We start from the raw sequence: 19510 nt of genomic DNA, 5'->3' as shown, positions 1-19510 counted from the left end.
GACCTCTTCATCTCCATTAATGACAACCGACTTGACACCGACATTTTTTACAAACCCACCAACTCCCACAACTACCTGGATTATACCTCTTCTCATGCTACCTCCTGCAAAAATGCCATCCTGTATTCCCAATTCCTCCGCCTCCGCTGTATCTGCTCCCAGGAGGACCAGTTCCACCACAGAACACACTTTCTTTAGAGACCGCAATTTCCCTTCCCACGTGGTTAAAGATGCCCTCCAACGCATCTCGTCCACATCCCGCACTTCCACCCTCAGACCTCACCCCTCCAACCGTAACAAGGACAGAACGCCCCTGGTGCTCACCTTCCACCCTACCAACCTTCGCATAAACCAAATCATCCACTGACATTTCCGCCACCTCCAAACAGACCCCACCACCAGGGATATATTTCCCTCCCCACCCCTTTCCGCCTTCTGCAAAGACTGTTCCCTCCGTGACTACCTGGTCAGGTCCACGCCCCCTACAACCCACTTACATCCTAGCACCTTCCCCTGCCACCGCAGGAATTGCAAAACCTGCACCCACATCTCCTCCCTCACCTCCATCCAAGGCCCTAAAGGAGCCTTCCACATCCATCAAAGTTTCACCTGCACGTCCACTATTATCATTTATTGTATCCTTTGCTCTCGATGCAGTCTCCTCTACATTGGGGAGACTGGACGCCTCCTAGAAGTGTGCTTTAGGCAATATCTCCGAGACACCCGCACCAATCAACTACACCGCCCTGTGGCCCAACATTTCAACTCCCCCTCCCACTCTGCCGAAGACATGGAGGTCCTGGGCCTCCTTCACCGCTGCCCCCTCACCACCAGACGCCTGGAGGAAGAACGCCTCATCTTCCACCTCGGAACACTTCAACCCCAGGGCATCAATATGGACTTCAACAGTTTCCTCATTTTCCCCTTCCCCCACCTCACCCTAGTTCCAAACTTCCAGCTCAGCACTGTCCTCATGACTTGTCCTACCGGCTTATCTTCTTTTCCACCTATCCACTCCACCCTCCCCCCTGACCTATCACCTTCATCCCCTCCCCCACTCACCTATTGTACTCTATGCTACTTTCTCCCCACCCCACCCTCCTCTCACTTATCTCTCCACCCTTCAGGCTCTCTGCCTTTATTCCTGATGAAGGGCTTTTGCCCGAAACATCGATTTCGAAGCTCCTCGGATGCTGCCTGAACTGCTGTGCTCTTCCAGCACCACTAATCCAGAATCTGGTTTCCAGCATCTGCAGTCATTGTTTTTACCTAGATGGGATTGAGGTCTAGTAGATTGGTGTGGAGGAGTTGTTAGCAATTCTGGAAAGTGTAAAAATAGATAAATCCCCTGGGCCTGATGGGATTTATCCTGGGAATCCAGGAAGGAGATTGCCGATCTTTTGGCTTTGATCTTTATGTTATCATTGTTTATAGAAGTAATAACAGAAGACTGGAGGATAGCAGAAGTCCTGATGAAGGGCTTTTGCCTGAAATGTCGATTTTCCAGCACCATTCTAATCAAGGGTTGTTTAGAAGGCCTACGGTGTGTTAGCTTTTATTGGTGTAGCGGAGGAAAAGGTGGGGGGTGGTGCCAGTGTAGCTGCGGAAGATGGACTGTTCCACATATTCGATGAAGAGGCAGGCATAGCTGGGGCCCATGTGGGTGCCCATGGTTTGGAGGAAGTGGGAGGATTGGAAGGAGAAGTTGTTGAGAGTGTGGTCCAGTTCAGTCAGTTGAAGGAGGGTGTCAGTGGAAGGGTACTGGTTGGGTCGGCAGGAGAGGAAGGAGCGGAGGGCTTGGAGGCCTTCATGATTGTGGATGGAAGTGTATAGGGACTGGATGTCCATGGTGAAGATAAGGCGTTGGGGGCCGGGGTAGCGAAAATCATGGAGGAGGTGGAGGGCGTGGGTGGTGTCCCAAGTGTACGTGGGGAGTTCTTGGACTAAGGGGGCCAGGACAGTGTCGAGGTCTGCAGAGATGAACTCCCCTTCCTAAGCCTCTCCATTTCTATCTCGGGCGACCAACTCAACACAGACATTTACTACAAACTGACCGACTCCCACAGCTACCTAGATTACACCTCCTCCCACCCTGCCCCCTGTAAAACCGCCATCCCATATTCCCAATTTCTTCGCCTCCGCCGCATCTGCTCCCAGGAGGACCAATTCCACTACCGAACAGCCAAATGGCCTCCTTCTTCAAAGACCGCAATTTCCCCTCCAACGTGGTCGACGATGCTCTCCACCGCATCTCCTCCACTTCCCGAACCTCTACCCTTGAACCCCGCCCCTCCAATCACCACCGGGACAGAACCCACTGGTCCTCACCTACCACCCCATCAACCTTCGGATACATCATATCGTCCTCCGTCACTTCCGCCACCTCCAAACAGACCCCACCATCAGGGATATATTTACCTCCCCATCCCTATCAGCATTCTTGAGAGACCACTTCCACCCGGACCAACCAACTCAACTGCCCCGTGGCTGAACACTTTAACTCCCCCTCCCACTCCACCAAGGACATGCAGGTCCCTGGCCTCCTCATTCGCCAGACCCTGGCCACACGACGCCTGGAGGAAGAGTGCCTCATCGTCTGCCTAGGAAACCTTCAACCACACAGGATGAATGTAGATTTCTCCAGCTTTCTCATTTCCCCTCCCCCCACCTTGTCTCAGTCCCAAACCCTGGATTCAGCACCGCCCTCTTGACCTGCAATCTTCTTCCCGACCTGTCTGCCCCCACCCCCTCTCCGGCCTATCCCCCTCACCCTCACCTCCTTCCACCTATCGTATTCCCAGCGCTTCCCCCCCCCCCCCCCCCCTTTATCTCAGCCTGCTTGGCACACCGGCCTCATTCCTGAAGAAGGGCTTATGTCCGAAACATCGATTCTCCTGCTCCTCGGATGCTGCCTGACCTGCTGCGGCTTTCCAGCACCACACTTTTCAACTCGGTCTCCAGCATCTGCAGTCCTCACTTTCTTCTAGAGATGGTCATAGCCTGGCATTTGTGTAGCGTGAATGTTACTTATCAATTGTCAGCCCAAGCCTGGATGTGGTCCGGGTCTTGTTGCATTTGGACGCAGCCTGCTTCAGTATCTGAGGAGTTGTGAATGGTGCTGAACAATGATCAATCATCAGTGAACATCCCCACTCCTGACTTTGTGATGAAGGGAACATCATTGATGAAGCAGCTATAGATGGTTGGGCCTGAGACACTACCCTGAGGAACTCCTGCAGAGATGTCCTGGAGCTGAGATGACTGACCACCAACAACCACAACCATCTTACTATGTCCCAGGTATGACTCTAACCCGCGAAGAGTTTGCCTCTGATACCCATAGATTTTAAAATCAATAAAATGTAGAGCTGGAAAAGCACAGCAGGTCAAGTAGCATCAGAGGAGCAGGAAAGTCTGGACTGATGAAGGATCCCAACCTGAAATGTTGATTCTCCTGGTCCTCTGAAGCTGCTTGGCCTGCTGTGATTTTCCAGCTCCACATTTTATCGACTCTTGACTTCCAGCATCTGCAGTCCAGTTTTGCCAGGGATCCTTGATGCCACACTCTGTTAAATTCAGTCTTGATGTCAAAGGCTGTCACTGTCACCTCACCTCATTAAACAGCTGAATGTTTGACACCTTATCAAATGCCTTCTGAGAACTCAAAACACATTGCATCCACTGCTTCCCCTCTATCTGCCCTGCTTGTTATCCCCTCAAAGAAAGCTAGTAAAGTTGTGAGGCATGATTTTCCCTTTATGAAGGGCTTAGATACTAGGCCTGGAGTTAGGATTGTTCCAGAGATGTGTCCAAACATCCCTGAGTGGGTAGATGTGAAAATATCTCCAATTCTGACTCTTATCTAGCTCGATCCTTCAACTGAGACACTCATCACTCAGATGAATGATGAATGGTTTCTTGATCCAAATACAAACATGAACTAGAATAGGCCATTGAGCTCACTCTGCCATTAAACACGATCATGACTGATCTTCTATCCCAAAGCAATACTCCCACTGTGTCCCCATGCCCGTTAATATCTTTTGTTTCTAGAAATCAATCCATCTCCTTCTTGAATATGTCCAGTACCTTGGCCTCCATAGTTTTTTGTGATAAATAATTCCATAGGTTCGCCACCCTTTGAGTGAAGAAATTTCTCCTCACCTCAAAATGGCCCAATGTATCCTCTGGTTCTGGACCTCCCTCAGTCCCAAACAGGGGAACACAATCTCTGCACTTAATCCAGTGAATACTAGAGTTAGGTGGATTGGCCGCGCTAAATTGCCCATTGTGTCCAGGGATGTGCAGGCTAGATGAATTAGCCAATTAGTGGGGTTAGAGGAATAGGAATAGGATAGGGGTGTGTGTCTAGGTGTGATGCTCTACAGAGGGTTGTTTTGGACTTGGTGGGCCGAATGGCCTGCTTCCACACTGCAGGGAATTTATGATTCTATGAATAGAGACCCAGTCAACTAATTTCTCCTTATACAGCAAACCTGCCATCCCAGGAATTAATCTGGTGAATCTTTGCTGTGCTCCCTTCTGCATACAATACTCCACATTTGGTCTTACTAAGGCCCTGTCCAGTTACAGTAAGAATTCCTTGCTCCCGAACTCAATGATGCCAATGTACCATTTACCTTTCTATTAGCTTGTAGCACCTGCATGCTTGTATCAGTGATTAATGTACAAGGACACCCAGGACCCACAGTACATCCACATTGCCTCATTTATCCCATTTAAATAAAACTCTGCCATTCTGTTTTTCCAATGAAGTTTACAACTTTATACTTCTCCCCGTTAACCTGCCACTGCCATGTATTTGCTCATTCACAATTTATTTAAACCACTCCAAAGGCTCTTTGTCTCCTCTGCACCACTCTCACTCCCACCTTGTTTTTTAGTTTGACGAAACCTGGAAATATTACATTAGTTTTTCTGATCCAGATCTTGACTTTATTGAGAATAGCTGGGCCCATGCTCTGATCCTGTAGTGTTCCACTTATTACCACTTTCTACTCTGGCTTTGATGAGGTAGATAGGATAGTGAAAAAGGTATTTGGCATACTTTCCTTTATTGGTCAGAGTACTGAGTACAGGAGTTGGGAGGTCATGTTGCGGCTGTACAGGACATTGGTTAGCCACTGTTGGAATATTGCGTACAATTCTGGTCTCCTTCCTATTGGAAAGATATTGTGAAACTTGAAAGGGATCAGAAAAGATTTACAAGGATGTGCCAGGGTTGGAGGATTTGAGCTATAGGGAGAGGCTGAACAGGCTGGGGCTGTTTTCCCTGGAGAGTTGGGGGGTGGGGGGGGTGGTGACCTTATAGAGGTTTACAAAATTATGAGGGGCATGGGTAGGGTAAATAGACAAAGTCTTTTCCCTGGAGTGGGAGGGGGTCCAGAACTAGAGGGCATAGGTTTAGGTAAAAACAAGGACTGCAGATGCTGGAAACCAGATTCTAGATTAGAGTGGTGCTGGAAAAGCACAGCAGGTCAGGCAGCATCCAAGGAGCAGGAAAATCGACGTTTCAGGGAAAAGCCCTTCATCAGGAATCTGGTTTAGGGTGAGAGGAGAAAGATATAAAAGAGACCTAAGGGGCAACATTTTCACACAGAGGGTGGTATGGGTATGGAATGAGCTGCCAGAAGAAGTGGTGGAGGCTGGTACAATTACAACATTTAAGAGGCATTTAGATGGGTATATGAATAGGAAGGGTTTGGAGGGATATGGGCCGCATGTTGGCAGGTGGAACTAGATTGGGCTGGGATATCTGGTCGGGTTGGACTGAAGGGTCTGTTTCCATGCTGTTTCTATGACTCTATGTGACCAGAAGGGTTGTTGAGGGCAGGGTGGTCTATATGGATTTCAGTAAGGCCTTTGAAAAGGTTCCACATGGTAGGCTGTTCTGAAGATTAGTTCACATGGAATCCAGGGGGAGCTGGCAAATTGGATACACAATTGGCTTGATGGTAGGAAGCAAAGGGTAATAATGGAAGGATGCTTTTCGGAATGTGACTGTGACTAGTGGAGTGCCTCAGGGATCAGTGCTGCACCCCTTGCTGTTTGTTATCTACATCAATAATTTGGATGAGAATGCACAAGGCATGATTAGTAAGTTTGCAGAGGACACTAAAATAGGACAGTGAGGGAGGTTATCAGAAATTGCAGCAGAACCTTGATCAGCTGGGGAAATGGGCCAATAAATGGCAAATGGAGTTTAATATAGATAAGTGTGAGGTCTTGCATTTTGGAAAGTCAAATCAAGGTAGGAGTTTCATGGTGAATTCTAGGGCCTTAAAAGAGTGTTATGGAACAGAGAGACCTTGGAGTTCAGGTGCACGGTTCTCTGAAAGTGGAGTCACAGGTAGACAGGGCAGGGAAGAAGGCTTTTGGTACACTGGCCTTCATCAGTCAGGAGTATTGTGTGCAGCTTTGGTCACCTTGCTATAAGAAGGATGTTATTAAACTGGAAAGAGTACAGAAGAAATTTACAATGATGTTGTCAGGACTCCATCTTCTGAGTTATAGGGAGAGGTCGGACAAGCTAGGACTTTTACTTTGGAGCGTAGAAGACTGAGGGGATCCTTATAAAGGTGTATAAGATCATGAGAGGCATTGATAGGGTGGATACACTCAGTCTTTTTCCCAGGGTTGGGAAATTGAGGACTAGAGGGCATCAGTTTAAGGTTAGAGGAGAAAGAATAAAAGGGAACCTGAGGGGCAACTTGTTTACACAGAGGGTGGTACACATAAGGAATGAGCTGCTAGGGCAAGTGGTGAAGTTGGGTACATTAACAATTTTAAAGGCACTTGGACAAATACATGGATAGGAAAGGTTTAGAAGGATATGGCCCAAGTGCAGAGAAATGGGGTTAGTATTGATGGATGTTTTGGTCAGCATGGACCAGTTTGGGCCAAAGGACCTGACTCAGTGCTATAGGACTCTATGACTCTAATAACCCATTTATTCCCTTGTCTGTATTTCTTATCTGCTAAACAATTCTCAATCAATCCTAGTTTATTTCCATTAATCCTATACTCTTTGATTTACACAATAATTTCAATGTGGGACTTAATCAAAAGCTTTCTTAAAATCCAAATAAATCTTGTCCACTGCTTCTCCCTCATCCATTCTGCCAGTTATATCCCAAAAACCTCCAGTGGGTTTGTCCCTTTCATAAATCTATGCAGTTAGTATTTTTTCATGTTCTGTATGACATCCTTTTGTTTTCGTAGACTTCAGCGTTTTCCCTACAACTGATGCCGAGACTAACCAGTCACTAATTCCATATTTTCTTTCTCCCACCTTTATTAAGCAGCCTGTTTTCCACTGTCCAATTTGCTGGGATTAAATCTATAAAATTTTGGACAGTATTATTGCCTCCAAGGATTCATTTATTTTCTTTGTGCTAAGTGTTGTTTGTACATGCCCTGCGTGTCTGAAATACACTTTATAAAGAGTTTATAAAACACTAAAATATCACAGAATTAGTTCAAGTGCCACTTTGTCTCATGGAGAATATGGGAAGCTTTCTGCCTTATTGTCTGACCCTGCACAACATACTCTGGACTCCAGTAGATTTCTTCCTTACACCCTCTCTTCTTTAAGCACAGCCTGCAGTTCCCTCTTGCTACAAACCATGCCTCGTGACAAAGCAATACAGTTTATCACCTGCCAGAGAGTTCTGGTTCATTGCTGAATTAATCTATTCTTTTTCCTTCTTTGTGAATTGACCCAGAGTGAACTGAGTAGCTTCAGTAAGTTACCTGACTACCTCCTCCTGCCCATCCTGATTAGTCCTCCTCATTGTTGACTACCCTCCCCACCAGTCTAATCCCCACTGGTTCATTTAGCCATGTGGTTACTCACTGAAGCACCAGCTCTCTCTGTTTCTTCCCACCAATTTTTCTTCAAGAAGGGATTTACCAATTTGTAATTTCCTCATCTTCATTAACTCTCATTCCTGTCCTAACAGAATTCGTCACTCCCCTTGGAAGGGTGATTGCCAATCTGTGCAATCCCTCCAGCGAGCTGTTTCTAAGGACAATGGTTAACAGGGAGAATTTGGTCAACTCTGTATCTGTTGGTATTTCCTATCTTCAAACTGCATCCTCCCATACAAATAGAGAGTCACTGTCACCTCATGGAGTCGACTCAGTGTTTGGATCTTTGTTTCAGTGTGGCTTATATTGTTCCGAAAGATTAAATAAAACCTAAATGCATGCTCAGCATCAACACGCTGATGTTTCACATGTACCTGGCTCAAAGAATTCAATTCTAATGACAACGTCAGTCACTGAGCTCCCTCAGATGATGTTGTAATCCAGTGTTTGTAATTAGTGACTGCTCAGTCACTCCCCTTTAACAGAAACCCTCCCAGTGGAGGGCAGGGAGCTAGAAATGACACAATTTGTAACTCCACACTGAACTCTGACACTTCCCACAATCCATCTGTTTAGGTCCTATCCCCATCCCTCACTCACTAACCTCTCAACCCCTCACAACTCCTCATCCCTCATTCTGAACCCTTTAAACTAAAACCCAAGCCTTAATTCTTGAACTGCCACCTCCTAAACACTAAGCTCAAACTCCTCACCCCTCACTGTGTAAACTCCTCACTAGCAGATCCTCACCCCACTGCCCATCCCTGTCTCCTCTAACTCCTGACCCCAAATCCCTCACTCCAAAATTCTGAATCCTCAAACACAGCCTCAACCACTCACTCCTCATTCGAATTTCTCATCCCTTATTTCCTCACACTCCAATTCTTCACCCCTCAATTCCTTATTTTACTCCTGAGCTTTTATTTGCCCACACCCTGCAATGCAACACTTCCCAACCCTAATCTTCCATCAGCCCCCTGACCTTACCCTTCAGCCCTGTCTTTTTTAAACTGCTCAGCTGCCTTCTCACTCTGTCATGTCATCTTCTAATTTATGAAGCCATCACTTCCAAGCCCACATAGTGCACACCTCACCTCCACATCTCGCTCCCTTCACATCAAACCCACATCTCATTCACACACTCCAATCACTCCCAAGACCTCAAACTGTAACAAACTCTCACTCCCAACATCTCGGTTCCTAATGCTTCCTCATGCTCCAATCTTCACTCACTGTCCTTGCTTCAATTAGAAACACTCACTCTCCCCTCTAACACTAAGCTTCCATCACACTCGTGGATTATTTATTTAAACTTTTTACAACACATGTCAATAATCTATACAGCATTATCACACTGAGTCATTGAGTCATAGAGATTTACAGCATAGAAACACACTCTTTAGTCCAAATTTGACCATGCCAACCAGATATCCTAAGTTAATCTAGTCCCACTTGCCAGCCCATTGCCCTCTAAGCCTTTCCTATACATATAGCCATTTACCTTTTAAACGTTGTACTGTCCCAGCCTCTACCACCTCCTCTGGCAGCTCATTCCATCCACGTGCCACCCTCTGCATGAAAATGTTGCCCCTTAGGTTCCTTTTATATCTTTCTCCTCTCACTCTAAACCTATGCCCTCTAGTTCTGGATTCCCCCACCCCAAGTAAAAGACTTTGACTATTTATCTTATCAAGGCCCCTCATAATTTTATAAATCTCTGTCAGGTCACAGCTCAGCCTCTGACACTCCAGGGAAAACATACCCAGCCTATTCAGCCTCTCCCTGTAGCTCAAACCCTCCAACCTTGTAAACCTTTTCTGATTTCAGTTTTCACAACTTCCTTCCTATTGGAGGGAGACCAGAATTGCACACAATATTCCAAAAGCGGCCTAACCAACGTCCTGTACAACCGTAACATGACCTCCCAACTCCTGTACTCAATGCTCTGACCAATAAAGGAAAACATACCAAACACCACCTTCACTATCCTATCTACCTGGGACTCCACTTTCAAGGAGCTATGAACCTGCACTCCAAGGTCTCTTTGTTCAGCAACAGTCCCCAGGACCTTACCATTAAGTGTATAAGTCCTGCCCTGATTTGCCTTTCCAAACTACAGCACCTCGCATTTATCTAAATTAAACTGCATCTGCCACTCCTTAGCCTGTTGGCCCATCTGATCAAGATCCCGTAGTACAATGAGGTAACCTTTTTTGCTACAACACCAACTTTGGTGTCATCTGCAAACTTACTAACTCTACCTCGTATATTCACATCGAAATCATTGGGGGTGATATAACTGTGAGTATACAGCGTTCTTCACTGAGATAACAGTAGAGGATAAACTATCAGACTGAGACATTTTTCATGAGTGTTATACATTTTCCTTCACTGATACCTTGCTGTTGATAAAGTATATCTGGTGATTGATCTAAGTAAATTGTACAGTAATTGAAATTCCTCACAGAAATGACAGGTTCATTGACATTTTCTGTATTCTCTTAACAAACATTGTAACAGTGCAGCATTGTAAGAAATCACAGACATGCACACCATGGCCACAAACATTATTATGTTTCCTTTGCAGTGTCAACACACAGCAGCCTGTAGTTTAAACAGTTTGGAAAGTTAAGGGATTGACAGTGGCTGAAAAATGTCAGGTCTTTATTTTTCCATTGAAGTTATTCCTGCTGGTCCCTTTCGGTCAATCCAGTCTTTTGGCTATTGGTGAAGCTTTCTCTTCAAGAAACAGAATATTTCAGAGTGTCCAGACACGCCATCACCTCACCAAACGCTCATTAGTGCAAATAATTCAACATCAAGTGCAGGTTTGAAATGCAGAAACCAGGACATTTTTGGAAGGTATTTCCTATTGCTTTGCAAAATGGGAGTAATTTGGAGAGAAAGGGTACATTTATTGTTTCTCTTTGGAGTGGATAGGGTTCACAGGACATTAGCTTGATTTGTTCAAAATCTGAAAATGGTGTCCCTGGAGAAAAGAAGAAGAAAGCATTTCCAGGAGCAGGAGGCTCTGTGAGCAATGAATTCAGATTGAAGGGAAAGCAGCCAGAGGAGATGTTCGGTTTCTCTGTAGAGTCAGCGAGTCATTGTGATCAGGAACACACTGTCTGAAATTGGAGAAACTCTTGATGCAAAGAAACGTTCAGGACTCTGATCAAAGAGCTGGTAAGTGAGACTGAGCAGACTTCTTTTTCTAATTGGATAGGTCAGACTGACATAATAGGCTGATTGACTTTCTCTGTGCTGGATGATTCTAAGGTACACCTGGATCAAGAATAAGCCCCTTATCTCAAACTGTATTTATTCCAAACACATCTCTGCCCAGAGAAGCAATATCAATTAGAACTTCCCGCATTATTCTTTCAGCCCGCTTCCTCAAAAGTGTTGGAACAATTTCACAAATCCTAGGCAGATTTTGCATATCAAATTCCTAGCCTTAAATAAAAATACTCCCTGCTAAACTTAGTGGAAAAATAGATCCTTGGTAGGAAAAGGCAGAGGAGGTGACAAAAGGGGATGTTGGAGGTTGGTGTCAGAAACACTCTGTACAGGGTCAGTGTGTTCAGTCCACAAACTGCTGATTGACTAGAATACGGATGGTTTTCCAATCTCCTGCACTGATGATGTTTCCATTTGCGGATGAATGAGCTTTGTCAGTGATTGGCAAAGTGTCGAATCTCGGTCAGATAAAAGCAGTCCCTGCTCACACACTGACAATCACCCACCAATTATCACAGCCAGTTTCAAATTCCAACAAAACATTGACCTACAACTTATTTCTTATTTCTCTGCCTCCATCCCCTTTCCCTGGTACTGCCCTCATCCCCTTTCCCCCCCTCAATACTTAATTCCATCCCAAAAGCACTGAATTTCAATGGAGTGTGAGCCCAGGTAGAGGCCGTAGAAACATCACAGTGGGGAGCTGAACCTACTCTTATCCAACATCCATACATGAAGAGGTGAGGACACTGACTGACTATTCTCCCTCCCCTCCTATCTCAATAAAAGTCCCTGCACCACCATCATCATCCAGTGTCTTTAGACCAATTCTAACCAATCCTGTGCTGGCAAACCAGGGAAACATCCTGGGGGTATCAGTGCCTGTGGATTACTGACCATGTTGTCTGCTGATTGTTTTTTTTTGCAGTAACTCCCTACAGAACACTGCTGACTACATCCGAGCCCTGAGTGTCACCCAGTGCATCACAGTCAGTCTCCAGGGCTGTAAGCTCAGCACCCTGGGACTGAGGGCTGCAGATACTCAAGGACAATGTGCTCGGCTCTTCCTGGGAACTGCCTTTCTGACTCAGATCCATTATGATTCCTCTGTCACTCGATTTCGATTCCTCCAGGCTTATCCTGGTGCTTTCAGCAATGCTGAGATCCTGGTCCAGACAGGGTGATTTTGAGGAGGATAGCTCAGGCTCCGGTCTGTGTTTATAGACCCCCAGTGACAGGCTGAGGCACTCGGGTTCTGGGTGGAAACACAGCCACTTGTTCTGGTTAAAGTGCCGATGTTTCTGATACCGAGGTACTCTGGGCTGAGTCTCACTAACAGATCGGGTGTTTGCTGGTGCTTTCCCCATGCAGACCTTGTTGACTGTTCCCCTGGTCAGGTCCTGGCTGCAGTCTGAAGCAGGATCACTCACTCCACGGAAGCTGCTCAGTTGTTCACAGTCACCTTTCAGTCGCAGCTCATTCACCTGGAGAACATCTGGGGCACTGCCACTTAATCGGCAACTGCCTGGGTTCCTGAATGGAGCAGGAGAAGACTGCAGCTCACGGGGACTCAGAGGATCACTCGAATCATAGTCACTGTCAGTGGGAAGGAATACCTCGGAACAGGCATCATCGTCAGAGCAGGGCTGGGAGCCTGGAACACAGAGAGAGCAGCTTACAGTCAGACACTGAGCAATCACCCCCCAAGAAATCAAACCCTAGAAATTTTACCCGAGGCCTATGAATAAACAAGCAATCAACAGCAAACCAGTTAAACTGTATTCAATCCTGATGTCGGGATCATGTGCGGACGAACAGCGGGAGATTGGACTGAGTGGCCCTATTCTGAAGAGGACAGGTTAAGCTGCATCATTTGGAGGGTGAATGAGGAAACAAAATCAGAGATGGTTTTCCACAAGGGACAGTGTGCTACATCACCTTTTCAAAGAGCTTGACAACGAATATCAACCAACTTGTGAAAGTGCCATGGAGCAGTATGTTGGACAGAGGACTCCAGTTGTACACCTCTGCATTGAATTGTAGGCCATGTGATTGACTCAGTGAATGTCTGATCTGTGCTTTTGCTCCATGAGGTTCTGGGGCCATTTCCTTAAGTACTCTAGGAAGGCCCTTGAGATTTATTGGTCTCAATCCCACCAATTTCCCCAACCCCATTTCCCTATGAATCCTGATTTCCTTCAGTTTCTGCCTGTCACTGAACCCTCTGGGTAGTTATTTGTGTTCTTTCTTCCCCATTATCACTTCCCATGTTTCTGACTGTGAGGGATGTACATTTGTCCTTACCATTTTATTTCACACATACCTATAGTAACTTTTACAGTCAGTTTTAATGTTCCCCACAAGAGTATTCTCTCACTATTTTCCTTTTCTTAGACAATCTCTTTGTCCTCCTTTGCTGAATTCTAATGCTCCCATTCCTTAGGTCTGTTGTTTGCTTCTGAAAATTTGTATGTCTCCTCTATGGATCTAATCCTCTCTCTAATTCCCTTGTAAGGGCTTTAGCCATCTTTCCTGTTTAACTTTTGCACCAGACAGGAATGAACAAACGAAAGGGAAATTGTGCTTGACAATTTGACTGGAATTCTGTGAGGATGTAACTAGACAAGTTGATGAAGGGGTGCTAGTAAATGTGGTTTATTTGGACTTTCTGAAGACTTTCAATAAAGACCCACATAAGAGACTAATGTGTAAAATTAAAGCACATGGAATAGGGGGTAGTGTATTCAGATAAATAGGGAACTGGTTGGCAGACACAAAATAAATAGTAGGAATAAACGGGTCTTTTTCTGAGTGAGAGCCAGTGATTAGTGAGTTACTGCAGGGATCACTGCTAACTAATCACAATATATATTACTGATTTAGATAATGGAACTAAATGTAACATCTCCACATTTGCAGATGACACAGCAGGGTGGGAGGCTGATCTGGTGAGGAGGATGCAGAGATGTTGCAGTGGGATTTGGACAGGCTGAGGGAGTGGCAAATACATGGCAAATGCAGAATATTTTTTTAAATCATCAAGATGAGGTGACACCATCTGGGCCAGCATTTATTGCCCATCCCTAATTACCCAGAGGGCATTGCAGTGGGTCTGGACTCACATGTAGGCCATAAGACATAGGAGTGGAAGTAAGGCCATTCGGCCCATCGAGTCCACTCCGCCATTCAATCATGGCTGATGGGCATTTCAGCTCCACTTACCCGCATTCTCCCCGTAGCCCTTAATTCCTCGAGACAACAAGAATCTATCAATCTCTGCCTTGAAGACATTTAGCATCCCAGCCTCCACTACACTCTGCGGCAATGAATTCCACAGGCCCACCACTCTCTGGCTGAAGAAATGTCTCTGCATTTCTGTTCTGAATTTACCCCCTCTAATTTTAAGGCTGTGTCCACGGGTCCTAGTCTCCTCACCTAACGGAAACAATTTCCTAGCGTCCACCTTTTCAAAGCCATGTATTATTTTGTACGTCTCTATTAGATCTCCCCTTAATCTTCTAAGCTCCAATGAATACAATCCCAGTATCCTCAGCCGTTCCTCATATGCTAGACCTGTCATTCCAGGGATCATCCGTGTGAATCTCCGCTGGACACGTTCCAGTGCCAGTATGTCCTTCCTGAGGTGTGGGGACCAAAACTGGACACAGTACTCCAAATGGGGCCTAACCAGAGCTTTATAAAGTCTCAGTAGCACAACGGTGCTTTTATATTCCAACCCTCTTGAGATAAGTGTCAACATTGCATTCGCTTTCTTAATCACGGACTCAACCTGCAGGTTTGCCTTTAGAGAATCCTCGACTAGCACTCCCAGATCCCTTTGTACTTTGGCTTTACGAATTTTCTCACCATTTAGAAAGTGGTCTATGCTTTTATTCTTTCTGCCAAAGTGCCAGACCAGGTAAGGATGACAGTTTCTTTCCCTGAAGGATATTAGTGACCAGATGGATGGTCACAGTGTAAGGATATGGGACAAACCATTTCGGACTGAGACAAGGAGAAATGTCTTCACCCAGAAGGTGATGAGCAGGACTACAAAAAGCAGTCGAGGCTTAAACAGTATCTAATTTCAATGATGCGGAAGTGCTGGTGTCAACCGAGGAAGAAGCAGCACTCCGAAAGCTTGTGATTTGATATAATCCTATTGGACTATAACCTGGTGTCAAGAAGGATTCTGAGTAATCCAAGATGGAGGATGGGAAAAATTTCTGGCTGTAAGAGCTGCTCCTTTTTATTTTGAGGTATTTTAGGTGTTGGAGGTGATTTCCTCGAATTCCAGAAGCAGCAATTATTGTTTTATATGCTGTTGCATTGTTTTGGAAATTTGGGGAAAAAAAACTCAAAACAACAGCAGTTTTAAAAGGGAGAAGAGCAGACAAAGGAAGCACATAGTGAGGACAGTGCGGGGGAGAGAGAGAGAGAGAGAGAGAGAGGGAGAGAACCTGCACAGTTACGGCCGTTGCCATTTTGAATTCATGTGTCGCTGGACATCGGAGTGCGTCAGGGAAAATTAACAAACAGTGAATTTCACAACTAATCTTGGAGGAACCTGTTTGGGCGAAGTCAACCACACAGAATCAGATAAGTTAATCGTTGTTTTAAGTCTGTCCAATAGAAAGGCTGCAGTAGTGGGTACAGTGGGTTCTTTCTTGATTATATGTTTTTGGAGATAAGTCTCTCGATTAAACTTAAAATATAAGCCATAACTATTAATTTAACCTGGTGCAGTGTTCTGTAGAGGAATAAGACAGTGTTATTTCATTGGGTCTATAGATTGTGAAGGAGCAAAAATGGCCTTTGCAGTGATATGTACTTCTTGTCAGGTGTGGGAGTTTAAAGAGAGTTTAAGGGTTACTGCGGATTATATCTGCCATAAATGCTGTTGGATGCGAATCTTATCAGATCAAGTGGATTGGTTGGAAAGACAGTTAGAAGCGATGAGGAATTTGCAACAGCAACAGTATGTGATGGATGGCAGTTATAGGAAGGGGGGAAAGTCTCAGATACAGTCACATAGATGGGTTAACTCCAGGAAGGGTGAGAGAGGTAGGCACCGAGGGCAGGAGTCTTTTGTGGATATACCCATTTCAAACAGGTATGCTGTTTTGTAGGGGGTGATAGATTCTCAGAGGAACGTAGCGCAAACAGTCAAGTTTCTGGTATTGAGACTGGCTCTAATGCAATGAGGGGTACGTCGGCTTCCAAGAGATCAATTGTGTTAGGGGATTCTGTAGTCAGAGGTACAGACAGACGTTTCTGTGGCCAGCAGAGAAAAAGCAGAATGGTGTGTTGTTTCCCTGGTGCCAGGATCAAGGATGTCTCAGAGACAGTGCAGAATGTTCTCACGGGGGAGAGGGGCCAGCACGAGGTCATTGTCCACATTGGAACCAACAACATAGGAAGGAAAATGGTTGAGATTCTGAAGAGAGATTAGAGAGAGTTAGGCAGAAATTTAAAAAGGAGGTCCTCAAGGATAGTAATATCTGGATTACTCCCAGTGCTATGAGCTAGTGAGGGCAGGAATAGGAGGATAGAGCAGATGAATGTGTGGCTGATGAACTGGTGTATGGGAGAAGGATTCACATTTTTTGGATCATTGGAATCTCTTTTGGGGTAGAAGTGACCCGTACAAGAAGGACGGATTGCACCTAAATTAGAAGGGGACTAATATATTGGCAGGGAGATTTGCTAGAGGTGCTCAGGAGGATTTAAACAAGTAAGGTGGGGGGGGTGGGACCCAGGGAGATAGTGAGGAAAGAGATCAATCTGAGATTGGTACAGTTGAGAACAGAAGTGAATCAAACAGTCAGGGCAGGCAGAGACAAGGTAGGAACGATAAATTAAACTGCATTTATTTCAATGCAGGGGGCCTAACAGGGAAGGCAGATGAACTCAGGGCATGGTTAGGAACACGGGACTGGGATATCATAGCAATTACAGAAACATGGCTCAGGGATGGGCAAGACTGGCAGTTTAATGTTCCAGGATGAAAATGCTACAGGAAGGATAGAAAAGAAAGCAAGAGAGGGGGAGTGGCATTTTTGATAAGGGATAGCATTACAGCTGTGCTGAGGGAGAGGATATTCCCAGAAATACATCCAGGGAAATTATTTGGGTGGAACTGAGAAATAAGAAAGGGATGATCACCTTATTGGGATTGTATTATAGACCCCCCCCCAATAGTCGGAGGGAAATTGAGAAACAAACCTGTAAGGAGATCTCAGCTATCTGTAAGAATAATAGGGTGGTTATGGTAGGAGATTTTAACTTTCCAAACATTGACTGGGAACGCCTGTGATTCAGTTTGTGGATGTATCTATTAGAGAAGGTGCAAAACTTGACCTACTCTTGGGAAATAAGGCAGGGCAGGTGACTGAAGTGTCAGTTGGGGAGCACTTTGGGGCCAGCAACCATAATTCTATTAGATTTAAAGTAGTGATGGAAAAGGATAGACCAGATCTAAAAGTTGAAATTCTAAATTGGAGAAAGGCCAATTTTGGTGGTATTAGGCAAGAACGTTCAAAAGCTGATTGGAGGCAGATGTTCGCAGGTAAAGGGACGGCTGGAAAATGGGAAGCCTTCAGAAATGAGATAACGAGAGTCCAGAGAAAGGGTGAAAGGGAAGGTTGGTAGGTATAGGGAATGCTGGATGACTAAAGAAATTGAGGGTTTGGTTAACAAAAAGAAGGATGCATATGTCAGGTATAGACAGGATAGATCGAGTGAATCCTTAGAAGAGTATAAAGGAAGTAGGAGTATACTTAAGAGGGAAATCAGGAGATCAAAAAGGGAACATGAGATAGCTTTGGCAAATACAATTAAGGAGAATCCAAAGTGTTTTTTACAAATATATTAAGGACAAAAGGGCAACTAGGGAGAGAATAGGGCCCCTCAAAGATCAGCAAGGCAGCTTTTGTGTGGAGCCGCAGTTTGCAGATGACACCAAAATTGGAGGTGTAGTGGACAGCGAAGAGGGTTACCTCAGATTACAACAGGATCTGGACCAGATGGGCCAATGGGCTGGAGTTTAATTCAGATAAATGTGAGATGCTGCATTTTGGGAAAGCAAATCTTAGCAGGACTTATGCACTTAATGGTAAGGTCCTAGGGAGTGTGGCTGAACAAAGAGACCTTGGAGTGCAGCTTCATAGCTCCTTGAAAGTGGAGTCGCAGGTAGATAGGATAGTGAAGAAGGTGTTTGGTATGCTTTCCTTTATTGGTCAGAGTATTGAGTACAGGAGTTGGGAGGCCATGTTGCAGCTGTACAGGACATTAGTTAGGCCACTATTGGAATATTGTGTGCAATTCTGGTCTCGTTCCTATTGGAAAAATGTTGTGAAACTTGAAAGGGTTCAGAAAAGATCTACAAGGATGTTGCCAGGGTTGGAGGATTTGAGCTATAGGGATTACAAGATGATTAGGGGGTTAGATAGGGTTGACAGTGAGAACCTTTTTCCACGTATGGAGTCAGCTATTACAAGGGGGCATAGCTTTAAATTAAGGGGGGGTAGATATAGGACTGATGTTAGGGGTAGGTTCTTCACTCAGCGAGTCGTAAGTTCATGGAATGCCCTGCCAGTAGCAGTAGTGGACTCTCCCTCTTTATGGGTATTTAAGCGGGCATTGGATAGGTATATGGAGGATAGTGGGTTAGTGTAGGTTAGGTGGGCTTTGATCGGCGCAACATCGAGGGCTGAAGGGCCTGTACTGCGCTGTATTCTTCTATGTTCTATGAGAGGCTGAACATGCTGGGGCTGTTTCCCTGGAGTGTCGGAGGCTGAGGGGGTGACCTTATAGAGGTTGTCAAAATGATGAGGGGCATGGATAGGATAAATAGATAGATAAGGTCTTTTCCCTGGGATCGGGGAGTCCAGAGCTAGAGGGCATAGGTTTAGGGTGAGAGGGGAAAGATATAAAAGAGACCTAAGGGGCAACTTTTTCACGCAGAGGGTGGTACGGGTATGGAATGAGCTGCCAGAGGAAGTGGTAGAGGCTGGTACAATTGCAACATTTAAGCGGCATTTGAATGGGTATATGAATAGGAAGGGTTTGGAGGGATATGGGCCGGGTGTTGGCAGGTGGGACTAGATTGGGTTGGGATATCTGGTCGGCATGGACAGGTTGGACCGAAGGGTCTGTTTCCATGCTGTACATCTCTATGACTCTATGTGACTTCTGATTTGTATAATTTCAAGAAGGATTTGGATAAAGTACTGGAGGTTAAAGGGATCAAGGGCTACGGGGGAATGGTTAATTCAGATGATGAGCCATGATCATTTTGAAGGGCTGAATGGCCTACTCCAGTTGGTGCTTACTATGCTCCTATGAGGTGGAGACTGTGACAGTCAGTGAATGGATTCTG

At 45.4% G+C, this 19510-nt stretch overlaps 1 protein-coding gene across 1 annotated transcript in view; it reads right to left on the bottom strand.

Annotated features, from left to right (window-relative positions):
* Nucleotides 1-10362: 10362 nt before the first annotated feature.
* The window catches only part of ankfn1a (ankyrin repeat and fibronectin type III domain containing 1a), a 338629-nt gene continuing 329481 nt past the window's right edge, over nucleotides 10363-19510 (bottom strand). The window contains exon 24 of the mRNA XM_072559008.1: nucleotides 10363-12784. Coding sequence (XP_072415109.1) covers nucleotides 12066-12784 — 719 coding nt within the window. The 3' untranslated portion in view covers nucleotides 10363-12065. The remainder of the gene's footprint in view (nucleotides 12785-19510) is intronic.

Source organism: Chiloscyllium punctatum, chromosome 39 (assembly GCF_047496795.1).
Source record: "Chiloscyllium punctatum isolate Juve2018m chromosome 39, sChiPun1.3, whole genome shotgun sequence".
NCBI lineage: Eukaryota > Metazoa > Chordata > Chondrichthyes > Orectolobiformes > Hemiscylliidae > Chiloscyllium > Chiloscyllium punctatum.
Note: the sequence above shows the minus strand (reverse complement) of the source record. Positions and strands in the feature narration are given on the sequence as shown.